At 22.4% G+C, this 14,496-nt stretch overlaps 1 protein-coding gene across 1 annotated transcript in view; it reads right to left on the bottom strand.

The window, feature by feature from the left end:
• LOC105360898 (protein turtle homolog A) overlaps nucleotides 1–14,496 on the bottom strand; it is a 194,765-nt gene that overhangs the window by 4,452 nt on the left and 175,817 nt on the right. Inside the window, exons 10-12 of the mRNA XM_011497912.1 lie at nucleotides 12,547–12,840; nucleotides 11,295–11,612; nucleotides 5,146–5,478 (exon numbers count right to left, since the gene is read on the bottom strand). Coding sequence (XP_011496214.1) covers nucleotides 5,146–5,478; nucleotides 11,295–11,612; nucleotides 12,547–12,840 — 945 coding nt within the window. The remainder of the gene's footprint in view (nucleotides 1–5,145; nucleotides 5,479–11,294; nucleotides 11,613–12,546; nucleotides 12,841–14,496) is intronic.

The following is a 14,496-nucleotide window of genomic DNA, read 5'->3' as shown; positions in this document are numbered from 1 at the left end:
GACATCAGCTGACATTGACAACATCAGCATAACCTCAAAGCAACACAGCAATATCCAAAGAAGCCTTTATAGCAGAAAAATCACAAGAACACATCTTTTGAATAATCGAACAGAATTATTTATTTCTACACAACAGTGCAATATTATTATAATTGTTTACACTCATTAAACCTTGTTTAAAATAAATATATTATATTTTTCAGCCTTGTCCGTTATTGATTTCCTTTAAAATTATCCTGCCGAGAGACTAATCCACTGAACTATTGAATTGGCAGTTCGAGCCATAAGCTAACCCTTTAAATCCGAACAGTATATTATATAATGCATTTTTTAATATTACAGAAGCTTTGTTTGATAAATATCCAAAGCATCAATTTAAAATGTTGTAAATTTAGAAAATTTAAATCATATTGACACTTTCCATTTTACAAAGATTTTTCTCATACTCTTGATTTCAAGTACTCCCATATTTTGTGTCAAGGTTAATTGTATAATATATTTAAACATTCATTTGCAATGAAAATTAATTGAAGTCCATTATAACAAAATATTTGTTACATAATAATTTTATATATTTATATATTTTTAATTTTACATAAATTTTTTTAAATAATCAATATCAATGTTGCAGTAATTTTAGTTTAGTGTATCATCAATTCCATCTTTTGGAAAATACATATTTATTATAATACTTTTTTTAGATATATATTTCTTCACTTACATAATATAAAAATTTAAATTTAAATTTATACAAATTTTTGTAAAATAATTAAATTGGTACGTATATATTCATACTTATAGATTTAGTTAATATTTCAAATAAATATTATTAAATTATTCGAATATTAATTGATGTAACTTAAAAATTATAAGTAAGTAAAGGTTATGTTCAAATGACTTAACCTTTTGGACTAAGACAACAGGACTATTTAATTTTGTTTGCATATAATAAAAAATGGTATATTGAAAATAATATATTTAAAAGACGATTTCTACTTAACAAATTGATGGTTTAAATAAATATTAATTGTTCTATATTCTATTAATAACCAGAAATTAAACGTAAACATAAATATATTATATTTTTAAAAGATAATATAATAGTTTCAAAGCCAATTGTAATAAGGTTTCTAGAAAAGATATTTAGATATTTATTGCTATTCATTTACGGTTTGTAACAAAACAGATTCTAACTTAATTGGAGATTTGTGTTGCTAATATACAGCCGCAAATAAATATATATAAATATTTAAACAATTCATTCATAAATATAAAATGGTAACGTTCAATTGACTCATTATACAACAAAAAGTATTTTGTAAAAAAAATAAATATGTCAGTAAATAATTTTGTGCAAATCTTAAATTATTGGTTTGTACAGTAAAATAATGGTACAGTAAAACAATTGATACAGTAAAATAATTAACATATATATTAATTCGTCATTATTCATGTGTATGCTATATGTTGTATGTTGTAGAATGTGTTATTTTATTTTAATGCATTTTATGCGTTTAAAAATAATAATTTATTCATTCAGATTTAAATAGATTATTTTAATTTTTACAGACATATATTTCAAAGTACAAAAAAAATATGTAAATATATTACATTTTATTACACGCGTATTAAATATATTAGACGTTCAGTTTTACATTCACATATAAAATCTTTTAAATGCAGATATATTATTTTTCAATAATTTTATATTATTAATAAATTTTGTTATATATTTAAATTAATTTGATGTTTTATATTTTAAATTTAAATAAATTTTTTTTTAAGAAACCTAAATCTAAGTTTATATATAGTAATTAAAAAGATAAAGTGTTTGAGAACAGTTTGAAGATAAATAATAAGATAAATAATTTCGTAGATTTTTTTAACTAATATTATTTGTAATTATTTTATGATAACTTTTCATAATGAATTATTCTTTTGCTTTCTTTGTATAACCCTTTCTAGTTCATTGCGAAAACTGTACTAACACGTCTCGTTGTTTCTTTTTCGATAGCAATACTCTTTTTCGCGATTGAATGGGTTCTTTTATTATCGTTGACGGGCACGAGTATAAGCTTTTTTAGCGAGTAAGTAAAGGAACAATAGTAATAATCGACATCAGTTATCTAAATAACATATTGTCGAAAGAGAAATAAATAGTCATTAAAAAATTTAATATTTGAGAAGCATAATCTAGTTATAAATTTCTATTTTATACACAAATAAAATACATTGTTCCATTTATAAACTTTTTTTAATAATTTTATTCTTAACAAATTAAAGCTTAATATTAGCAATGTTCTATTTAGAATTTTGGCTGGCAAACTTCATCTACTTAATACTATGGAATTAACATAAATTATAAAATATGAGTTCATCCATTATTTTATAACTTTCCAATATATTTCTATGTAAGTAAACTAATCAAAATAGTCAATAACTACATCCACGAGGATGTAAATATTTTTATAATTACATATCAAAACATTACCTCACCATAACTACCTATTTAAATACATTAGAAAAACATAAAAATTATTTATTTACCATCACCAATTTGAATTCGTGTGAAACAGTATTAAATCATACGTCAGTTATTGAAAGATAAATAAAAATACAATAAATTATTATTTTCATAAAATATAACCAGTAAAACACAAATTTTTTATAATGCTATATAGTTGTTTTCCATTTATTGATTGTCAAAGTGTCAAAGTTATAATATATTATATTTATATATCTATGTGTTATTACGATTATGTATAGCAATTATAAATAACATTGATGTATAAAAATAACTAAAAGTAGTAACCGAACAATGTTTGTCTCTATACTTGTTTAGTAATTCTACTTTTAAAATTATAATAGAATACATCACAACTATCTAAATATTAAAAGCATGGAATAAACAAATTAAATTATTAAACTTAATCTTGTATGCTGATGAGGATATGAAAATTGAAAACATAACTTATCATTCAAAATTCATTGTTATTAATGTTTAATAAATTTTAGTCATTACATTATAAAAAAAAATATATAAATAACAAAATTTTAATAATTGTATTAAAAATATGTAATTATTACAGTAAAAATTTATTTTGTAGAATTGCAATTCGCCTTTTTTTTAAAGCATTTTAATTTATAAAAAATGAGATGACTTTCAGATTCATATGATAAAATATATTATATATTCAAATTTGGAGTATTATTGTAAAAATATTGCCTTTCATTTATTTTTTATAATCTTTAAACACTTAATTATTCGTTTAAAATGTACTATTTCTATTTTATACTCCAAAAACTAGAAATTGTGTAAAATATTTTTAAATATTTTATATTAAGCTTATTTTTAAAATTTAATTCATATTTAATTTAAACTTTAATCTTTAAATACTTTAAAGTTAATTTAGATAAAAATATTGATAATATTTAAAAACTAATATTAATTGAATTGAATTTTCATAATAATATAAGAACCAAATTAAAATTTTAAATTTTTGTTTGAAATCAAAATTAAAATCATGTGTAGTTTAATGTAGTTGTAATTACAAAAATTAAATAAAATAATCTTTTTAGTATTCTATATCATTATTATTAATACCTTGATTTAAAATATTAAAATTGAATAAAAAAATATAATGTAATTACTGATGTTTTTATTTATTAATATAATATAAGGTTTAATATGATATATTAAAATATAATTAAATTTTAAAGTATAACTATTTATTGAATACATTAAGTTTCTTAGTATTTTAGAAATAAAATAAATTATGAATTGTAAATAATTTCTAATTAATTTACAACATTTTAAACTATTTTATAATTATATATGATAATAGTCTTTTAGTAATTTGAAATCATACCTAAATTCCTCGATATAAATTCATTTATATACGAAATGTCCATCGAAGTAAATAATAGATATCCAACCAAGAATTTAATAAATAAATATATAATAAATTAGAATATAAAATTGTCAGTGCACACAATTATGACATATATTATTAATTTATATAGTTTTCTCATATTTATTCTTAATATTACACAATTTTAACATAATCTCATGAGTATGTTATTACTTAAAATGCATGCTAAAAGAACTATTTTTAAATATTATAATATATATTTTTTCTATGTTTGATGTTAAATAAAATTATTTTTTTATAATAATTGACGAAAATTCAAATGTTTAACTATTTTTTATCTTATTATGAATTTATTAAATGTAGTATTATTATTAAATGAAGTAATTGAAATAAATTAGAGTTTTTAATGAAATGTAAGATACAAAGTACTATTGTAATTATTTTGAAAATTATAATATAAAATAAGTATATTATAATTGACTAATATTAATCTTTTATACAAAAAAGTAATTTGCATTCTCCAAGAATATTCTATTTAATCACTAGGATTCATTTCTATTCAAAGTTGAGCATGCTTTAAGTTAAGTAAGTATTCAATTAAATTATGGAAGTTCTCTATTCAACCTGATAGTATAGTATTAAACTCTTTAATTTATTCTAATTTCTAATTCAAAGTTATGGTTGTTACTAATTTGACAAAAAAATAATATTTACTTCACTTAATTATTAAATACACAAGAATACAGAAGTGCATATATAAAAGAGACTGACTTATATGTATACGTACGTACAAAAGAATATAGGTACTACATCAGCTTTATATTAGAAATTAAGAATTCATTAGAATATTAATTTAATTGAAAGGGAATACTAAATACATAAAAACTCGTTATAATGATATTATCTTTAATATATAAGACTTTCAAATAAGAATTTGTAACATAAAAATTAAATTTTATTAGCAGACTGTTGCATAATTCCAAACAAAATAATTAACAGTAACTTTTTTATCAAAATAATATTTATTAATTAGAACTAATTTAAATATGTTAAAAATCTCTAACCAAACGATTCATGAATATTTCAATACTTTGCTATAGATTTTATACATTAATCTTTTTTACACAACTTTTTTATGGAACTTTCTTAAATGACAAATTATGCTGAAATGCAATGATATTAACCGTGCTGTTCAGCTTCAAAACGTGGTGATGTTATAAAGCATCTAGCTTTGGTCTTAGAAATCGCAATTAAGTATATATCCAGATTCTACCTGGGAAGATTTGATGTTCCGGATTCTTGCCATCGCGTAGCAGATGCTGACTATGTAGGACCGTGGCATCGCTCGTTGCATCGTCGGCCACAACTCGAAGAAAAAGCACGAGGCCCGATTGGCTACGTTCCGCAGGTAAATCTGTCACTTCCAGTATTGAAGGTGTCATGCTTGAGGCCGACGCTAGGAGTCGACGCGTCTCCGCATCGAATACTTGAAGCACGTACACAGGATCAACGTAACCACTCTCGGCGCAACTTACTCGTACAGTCGTCCGGCTTTCTTCCATAATTGTGCAGTTCTCTGGTGATGGAGGCCGCGTTGGCTTTTCACCTGCATATGTATTATATTTGCTTTTCTTTTCGATGGTATCGTTATTACTGTATTTTATTTATCGATGATAACGAGACCATTCACTAAAATTAGTCAAATATGGTTTAAACTTATAATAAACAAGATGTTTTCTATTTGGATGATAGAATAAATATCTCTTTTATTTCATTTATGAAATAATATATTTCTCTTTTTTCTGATTAAAATTAATGGATAGTAGAATATTTATAATACCGTAATATTTATCAACAACTATGTTTATTCATTGGCACTTTGATAATACTGAATAAACTTAGAAACGTTTATACATAACTAAATTTCAATTCTATAGAAATAGATTCATGATAATAAAACACTAGGACGTTTTAAATCGTGAAAAATACTAAGTGATTCATTAAACACAACTTACAGTTCCTTAAAGATCATTAAAATATGTAATTTTTAAAATTATTTTTAGTATTTCCTAGTAATAGTAATAATTCATAATTAAAATTTATTTAAACAGTTTATTCAGAAACACATATTACTAAATATACTATCAAGTTTATCAAGTCATAATTAACAATATGAAAAGGTATAAACTATATCATTTAAAGTAATTTATAAAAAGTATGCAGAATCTACTTCTGAAAATTTTATAACCATTATTAGAAAAAATTTCATTTTATAAAAATATTGAGGATAAATTATTTATTTACAATGTATTCTATAATAAGTAATAAGTATATACTCTTTAATGAAAATATTGTGTTTTGTGTATGGTAATACGAAATTATGAAAATGATCTTATAAAAATGAATTACATGCATAATGGACGCGTTAGAATATCCAAGATATTTGTAAGTGGAAATTTGAACACGTTAATACTATCACAAATGATAATATGCAATAGCCGTACAAGATTGTAAAAACGATTATTAGATTATTATTAGAAGATGAGGTGACCGGCGTTCTATTTCGTAATGAAAACAGAACAATCGCACATTATATAAAATTAAATAAAATTAAAAATATATTTTTATTAAAAGCAACAAAGAAAATTTTTAAATACTAGATATTATATTAGACAATTTTAACTGAAATCTATACTGAAAATTTTTCGTAGAAAATATTATAGTACGAATTATCTTAAAAGAATGACTGTATAAAATTAATATATATAATTTAGTAATTAAACAAACTATTATACATATGACAGCAAAATGTATATTGCTCAGTTTAACTGAAGAATAAAAGTTAGGTTTAATGTATCACAAAGTAGATGGAACAGTGACAGTCGAGATGATCTTTCGTTTTATAATATATTCAAGATAATAAATAATTATGGGAAAATAAAAACAATTTATCGATAACTGCAATATTTTTACATAAATTAGAAATTGAATTCCTGATATATAATCAATAAACAAATCGATATTATATGGATTTAATTACCTTAGTATATAGTAAACCCTTCGTATTAAATGCATAATATAATTAAGTCATGTATATTCATTTTAATAGATTAATACATAAAGTAATAAGAATAGTATCTGTATAACATTTACTTGAATAGCTTTAAATTAAATTCCTTAAATTTATTACTCAGCATTTAAGCAGATTGGACCTGTATGTGATATTAACTGCTTTTTTATATTTAAAAGAATATTAAATTTAACAATTCATTTAATTGACGAAATATTTGATCAATATGAATATTTAATAAAAACTAAAAAAAATTTGAAGAAACTGGCCAAATTCAATTTTTAATACAATTTATAGTTTTGCCAGTGCTAATGTTGTTCTTTAGCTTCAAAATTTGATGCAAAACTAGTGTTATGAATAATATCAACCTTTTCTTACATAGAAAATTTTGACTGAAAAATTCTTTGTATACTTTTTAGAAACTATAAATCTAAAGTTTATAAAAAATATCTAAATAATGTTTTTATGTAATAACTAGTACAACAATACAATTTGAGTTATACACTCGAATACTGCCTATTCCTAGTATATTGATGATTTCAAGATACTGTGGAAATGTAAGATACGTTGATATATGAGTAACCGAAATGCAATAAAAATTTATATAAAAATATTTCCTTAATTTTTATTTCATTATTTTTTTATTGTCCTTCATTATTATTTCATTTAAATATTATCCATCAAAATTTAACTTATTGTTTTTATTTAATATCTAATTTATATCACCTTAATTACATTAAAACTATTTATGTGATACCGAATACAATGAAATTATTGAACAAAACATTAATGAAATTTTAATAACATATGAAAACTATTATATTCAACCATAAGAATTTATGAGCAATTAAAGTATGTACAAAATATTTTAGTTAATAAATATTTGTATATAAAATATAGCTCTCATTTAGAATTCTTAAATTCAGTATATCAATACAATGCTTACAAATATTCGTGCATTATTATTAATTAAAAAAAATTCCTTTTTAAATACAATTTTATAAATTAAAAGTATTTAATGAAATAATAATTTTATTTAATTGTTTTTCTATTTTTATCTCATAATATCAAAATTAAATAATTGAGGGTAAATTATTCTTACCACATTTTAAATTATGCTTTTATATTTTTATGAAACAAAATTGATTAAAAAATAGAAATAAAAAAAATTTAATTGGTTAGAAATATTTTGACTACAGTTCGACTTAAACTTAATCTAATTTTTAAGATTCCCAGTTAATAAAAGTATGGAAGTAATTTTATAACTGTACAAATGCTGTTATTTTGGTTTCTATCAATTATAATTAAAGAATCATTTTTTAAGTTGAAATTAATAATTATAATATTTGTAATATAACAATTATAATTTTGTTAACTTAATAATTATAATTTTATTTTCATTATAATTGTAATTTTGTTTTCTTACTAGACGTATTCTTAAATTAACTTTATTTTATCTGGAAATATTTTCTTAATGTAATAATTGCCGATTTAGATTTATATTCGAGTTTTAAAATGAAGGCAATTGAAATATCTACCACAGACAACTGAAATTATTTCACTCGCGTTTCATACAAATTAAGTGATTGAATGCTGGAGCTTAGTATGTTATTTTGCAATGGCCCCAATTTAGCAATGGTCCTCCATCAGAGCGAATTAGTTTTACCAATACCAAAATTTAATTGGTCTAACCCAAATAGCCCGAATTCTTACAAAAAAATTTATAGTTGATGTGCTTCAATAAAATACTATGAAACATAAATCTAATTATAATATTTTTATACACATTATATCGGTATTTAAAAGAATAAATATAAAAAATTATTTTTATAAAGCTCAAGTTTCACGAATTTAAAAATTATTAATGTAATTTAATTATCTCTTTAATCAATGAAATAATTTTCGAGTAATATGTAAATCGCATTTGAGCTTATATATTCAAATGATGTAATATACAAATATATATTTTTTGATAAACAAAATATATTTGTATTAGTGATTAATTAAGAAAAATTTCCATTACAATATAAAATAAACAAATATTATTTATTAAATATGTTTTTAATAATTTAATGAGTTTCTCCCTGTAGATAAATGACCAAATTTTAATATTTTGATATTATTGATGATTTTTTTACTTATACATTATATATATTATCTTTTTCATTAATAAATCTTATATCTTTGGTTTAAAATATTGAGTAATCAACCAATGACTCAATAAAGTTATAGTCATTCATTGGAAACAACGAATCGCAGTAAAAACAATTGATTTTTATCACAGTATTCGCTTTTCAACAGTGTCTCGAAAGAGTTTAAGAAAAAAATTTTTAAAAATCAGTAAGAAATAGATTTCTGTCTCTCTTGTATTCTTATTCGCTCAACCTCTCAATATTCTTATACGTGAATATTGAGATTGGCATACGTGAAACAATATTCTTATATGTGAATTTTTGCGTTCCCACGTCTATTTGCATAATCCCCGTCTAGCTGCGAAACGTTACAAGTATCCGTGCAAGTTGGAATCTCTTTCTTCCTCTCTTTTTTTGTTCTGCTATTCCTTCTCTTTTAAAAATCGAAGCGAAGCTTCAAAGTGACCAGCTATAACAACATACAATTCTCTATTGTCTGATGAAAACATAAATAATAATAGATATTCAGATAGAGCAGAAGAATGAGGAAGTGTGAGAGCAAGAGAAACTCAGCATTATTAGGTGCTACGGAAACAGTTTCTTTAGCTCATCGATCGATCGCGCTTTTTACTATATGCATGGAAACGCATGTGCCGATATGTATATACATCCCAATAAGGTTTCCGAAGTAATTACATACATAGGAAAGAATAATCAATATGAAAGACGGGAGAGAAACGCTTCTGCGATGGAGAAGTTTCTGAAAGGTATGAAAACGAAAGACTAACGAAAATAATTTATCAACAAACACGCTGAATTCAATTTATAACTTTGTAACTGGCTGGCCCCGACTGCTAGTGAGAAACGATATTCACTTGATTTATAAAGATAATGGACTTAAAGATAGAACGTGTGTTTTATGTATAATAAAATGTGTTATTTTGATAATAGTAAATATACGTTCATTGATCTTTAGATACATTTTCCCTATTCATATAACTAATGGATTGGATATATTTTAATATTCAGAATTCAATAGAACATTTGCATGAGTTTACAAATCATTGAGAATCGTCAATGTTATTCGTCAATATGATAATATAAAAAGCATCACTTAACTACAAATAGAGTAGATAAAACTTCATTTATGAATCATTATTTTATTATGAAGAAAGTAATCTAAGAATAGGGAATTAATATTACTCAAAGCAAGAGACTATGAGTCATATACCTCGGATTTTTTAAATTATATATTAAAAAAGTTCTTAATATACGCATAAAATTCATATAAAATGTGTATTTAATTTTATGAATTTAATTTACTGAAGTTTTGACATGTTTTATACAGAAATATCTATATAATTAGATCCATATACTGATTGAAATAAATTAAATATAAAAACAATAAAAATCTATATGCATTAAATATCCAAATATACAATTGTACTATTTTAAATGATGTTTATCAAAAGAAAATTTTAATTAAACAAAAACAATTGCTACCAAAATATATTTTATTATGTGAAGGAAAATTATGTTAGATAAAATATTTCATGGAAATATTTGTCGTAATCTTCACGATGATTGTTTTTAACATAAAATAATGTACATATATATAAATTAAATAAACTAAAAATTTTATAATCCCATCAATTATATAAAGTAATATATAATAATTCTAATTACAAAAACGATTATAAATAATATAAAATTATTTTATTATTTAATTTTTAAAGTTTCGGTTTATTGTATTTATTGTATGTAAATAAATATGTAAATACTAAAACGAACACCTTCTAAATATTATTGAATATTAAAAGTACTTACATATTTTACTATAAAACTACAGAAAAAATAAATATTGTAAATTAAAAAGTAATTCCTAATGAGTAAATAAAATTCAATACTATTTAAAAAAAACATATTGATAGAATTATTCAACTAAAATTTTGATTATTATAAATGATCGAAACATTTTAAATAAAAAGTGTGTATTCCCGCAAATCAATGCCTTAAAAAAATATGCAAGATTGTGTAAAGTTATTATTTTTCAATAACCTCATTGGCTTGATGAAGGTAATAGAGCAGAATTGAGACCGAGATATTTCACTTCCTACATCACCGACCATTTAAAGAAATGAATGATGCTCACAACCGAACATTACCAATTAATACATGAGAAAAGTGAAGATGCTGTGCAACGAACTTCAAAAAACTCACCGATTCGACGTTCGGGTAAATTGAGCGTTGTAGCGCGTAGATTGACAGACTCACTGCGTCCTTTGGCATTACTTGAATAGATAGTAAGCAAATAGGTGGAACCAGGCTCCAAGATGCTGACACCAAAACTCGGCGATTTACTTGTCAGGTTGTAGACGAGTGCACCTATGGACTTGGAGGAGCTTGGGCTCGATACGAGCTCCACCAGTAGCGTGAACTTCTGGGGCAGACCGCCGTCAAAACTTTCGAAGCATTCAGTTCGCAATGTATCCGTCGTTGTATTTTGAATGGTGCAGTTATATGGTGCATCTGGTCGACCTATATAAATAGGACAAGATATTTGTCACTTGTACACTTTGGCCGTTCATAACTTGAGACGCATTCAGATTAAGGGTGTTAGAAAATATTTTTATTTACGAATTTCTTTTGGTATTTCTTTATTAAATTTTATAAGAATTTATTTATTTTACGAAATTTTCGTTTTTTAAGATAGTCTTGCTGGAATTAATTCTTGTCTATATGTTGAATTCAATGAAAATCAAATAATGAAAAATATAACAATATTCTTTTATAATATTAAAAATCAATATATTATTACTAGGCTTTCAAAACTTTTATACTTACTATTATAGTTATAGGAAATACACAAACTATTAACTTAGAAATAATTTTTTTTTAAGTATTTTGTAATATAATATTATTATTTCATTAACTTTATAAAATAATACAATGAAATATATAATTGTTATATCAATAAAGTTTTATATTTAAATAAATATAATATTTTGTTCGAAAGTTGAAAAATAATGAAACACATAATGGTACAAGGATTCATTAAATAAAATTAGTAAAATATATTTATAAATATTAATATAAAAATAAAAATATTATTGAACTTTTATTCATATTATTTTTCTTTTTAAAATACGCATATAGAAAAAATTATAAAAATATACATTATATATTATAAAATCTTAATTTTTATAATATTTAAATTTATAATATTTAAAAAGAATAATTATTATCTCCCAAACTCTTGTTTTGTATTTCGGTTACATTTATTCATTTTTTTTTATTAAAATTCTAAACATCCAGCTAATTTTTATTTAAGTAAAAAAAATACGATAATAAAAATTCGAAGAAATACTCGATTATTATAAATAAAAACAAACCTATATGAAGTCAAATAAGAATCTTTATATTTCAATAGATTGACTAAAAAAAAAAAATGAAAAGAAATCTGTTTACTCACCAGCTGGTACAATGTGGAAGATACACGGTTCAGTTTGACTTCCTAGCTCGTTCGCACCCAAACAGAGTAAAGTACCATAATCCAGTTCAGTTGTAGGCGTATATGAAACGACTGAGTGGGTGTTTTCACTACTTATGTGCTCATTGAATATGTCCATAGTTTCCATGGTATTGTTAAATTTCCAGGTAAAAACAACATTACGAGGATTTGCTTCGAGTTCACAGGGTATCCTGATATTTTCCTGTCGCGCGACTCCAAATACTTTCGTCTGACCGGGCCGACAAACAGGCGTGACTGTACACGTGCACAGAATTAATAGATCAAATAAATACCCTTGTTTAGTTCATTTGATGAATATTTTTTATAAAATTTTCATGATTTTATTTAAATATAAAGGTCATTTAATGAAATTGAACAATTTACATTTAATTTTGTAAACGAATAAATAAGAGAAATAAAAATCCAAAGATGAATAAATTAATTAAGGAAAACGAATATATTAATTAAATTAGTAAAATATCTTTTAAATTAAATTTATTCATTTTATATTTTATATTCAATATTCATTTTTACTATTAAATTGCTACATTTAAAAAAATTTTGTTTATTTTATACTGACATATTATATTACTTTCTTTTATCGTTTCAATACTTTGATATTCTCTGTAGATGTAAACGTTATTACTGTGTTAACGAATTACTTCATTTTTATATTTTTCTAGTCCTGTATAATTTTTCTTTATTTATAAAACTTTACTTTATATAAAAAATAGTAATTAGAAAGCAAATTAGTACAATTTATTAAATATATACTAATATGTCAGATATTAAAAAAATATATATATGAAAAATATGTTTCATTTTGTTATCTTCTTCAATATTCATAACTTTTATTGTAGAAAATGTATTATGAAAATATTTATTCTAATTTTAAATTATTTAATTTTTAGTGTAAGAATATTAATTCAAAAAATAAATTGCATATTTTTATATTAAGAGAATTTAAATTCAAATGAAAACATTCATAATATTTTATAGACTAAAACTATAATTAAAACAAAAACGTTATATTTTAAATATGTTAAGATAAAAGTAAATATTTTTAAATGATATCGCCCATAATATTTTGTTAATCGAAAATAAATTCTTTTATATTTATTATATTGTTGAAGATATTGAAATAGAATAAGAGAATTTTCATAAATAAATTATAAATATTACAAAAAAAGTAATTTAGGACAATTAAATAATTCAAAATCATTTTGCAGTTTATCCTATTACACCATATAGTCTTCATTTAAAAGATGATAGTTTTTTGTTCTTTAAAGTAGTATACGAGAATAGTAGTCGAAGGTAATGTTTTCAAGTATTCTAAGTTTACAGACCGCCTTGTCAAGTTGCATTCGCTCGTGAATATATCTCGAAATACTTATAATGAGTAACTAATGAAAAATCCAATAAGCAAAAAGTTTTTCAGCATGGAAAATATTTAATTAATAATTTTGCTCAAATATATTTCAGGAAATATTTAATCCCGCTGGTATGCTCACACAAATCAAAATTCATAAGTACTTGTACATGTAGGTTTATTAGAGTTAATATAAAATGTTAGAAATTCCAGAAAGTTTATAGTTCCGATTTTGGTAGTGCTTACGTAAATAGGGTATATCCTGAAAACTAAAAAAATATAAATAATATCACGAAATAAAATGAAGCCATACATAAATGAGGATTCTCATTTTAAACAAATACAACTATTTCACCTATACATATAATGTGCCAATCTAAATGTTAAAAACTTTAAACATAAATTCAAATGTTTTAAAATAAATTTTATTAAAATTTTAATAAATTATTAAATTATATACTCTTTTTATTATATTTTAAAAATTATTTAATCTTTGTAAAAAAAAATTACCTTCTATCATAAAAGTAATTATGTTAGTTATG

The sequence above is a fragment of the Ceratosolen solmsi genome, unplaced genomic scaffold (assembly GCF_000503995.2).
Source record: "Ceratosolen solmsi marchali unplaced genomic scaffold, CerSol_1.0 scaffold14, whole genome shotgun sequence".
Classification (NCBI taxonomy): domain Eukaryota; kingdom Metazoa; phylum Arthropoda; class Insecta; order Hymenoptera; family Agaonidae; genus Ceratosolen; species Ceratosolen solmsi.
The sequence above is the reverse complement of the archived record's forward strand: the minus strand, read 5'-3'. Positions and strand labels throughout refer to the sequence as shown.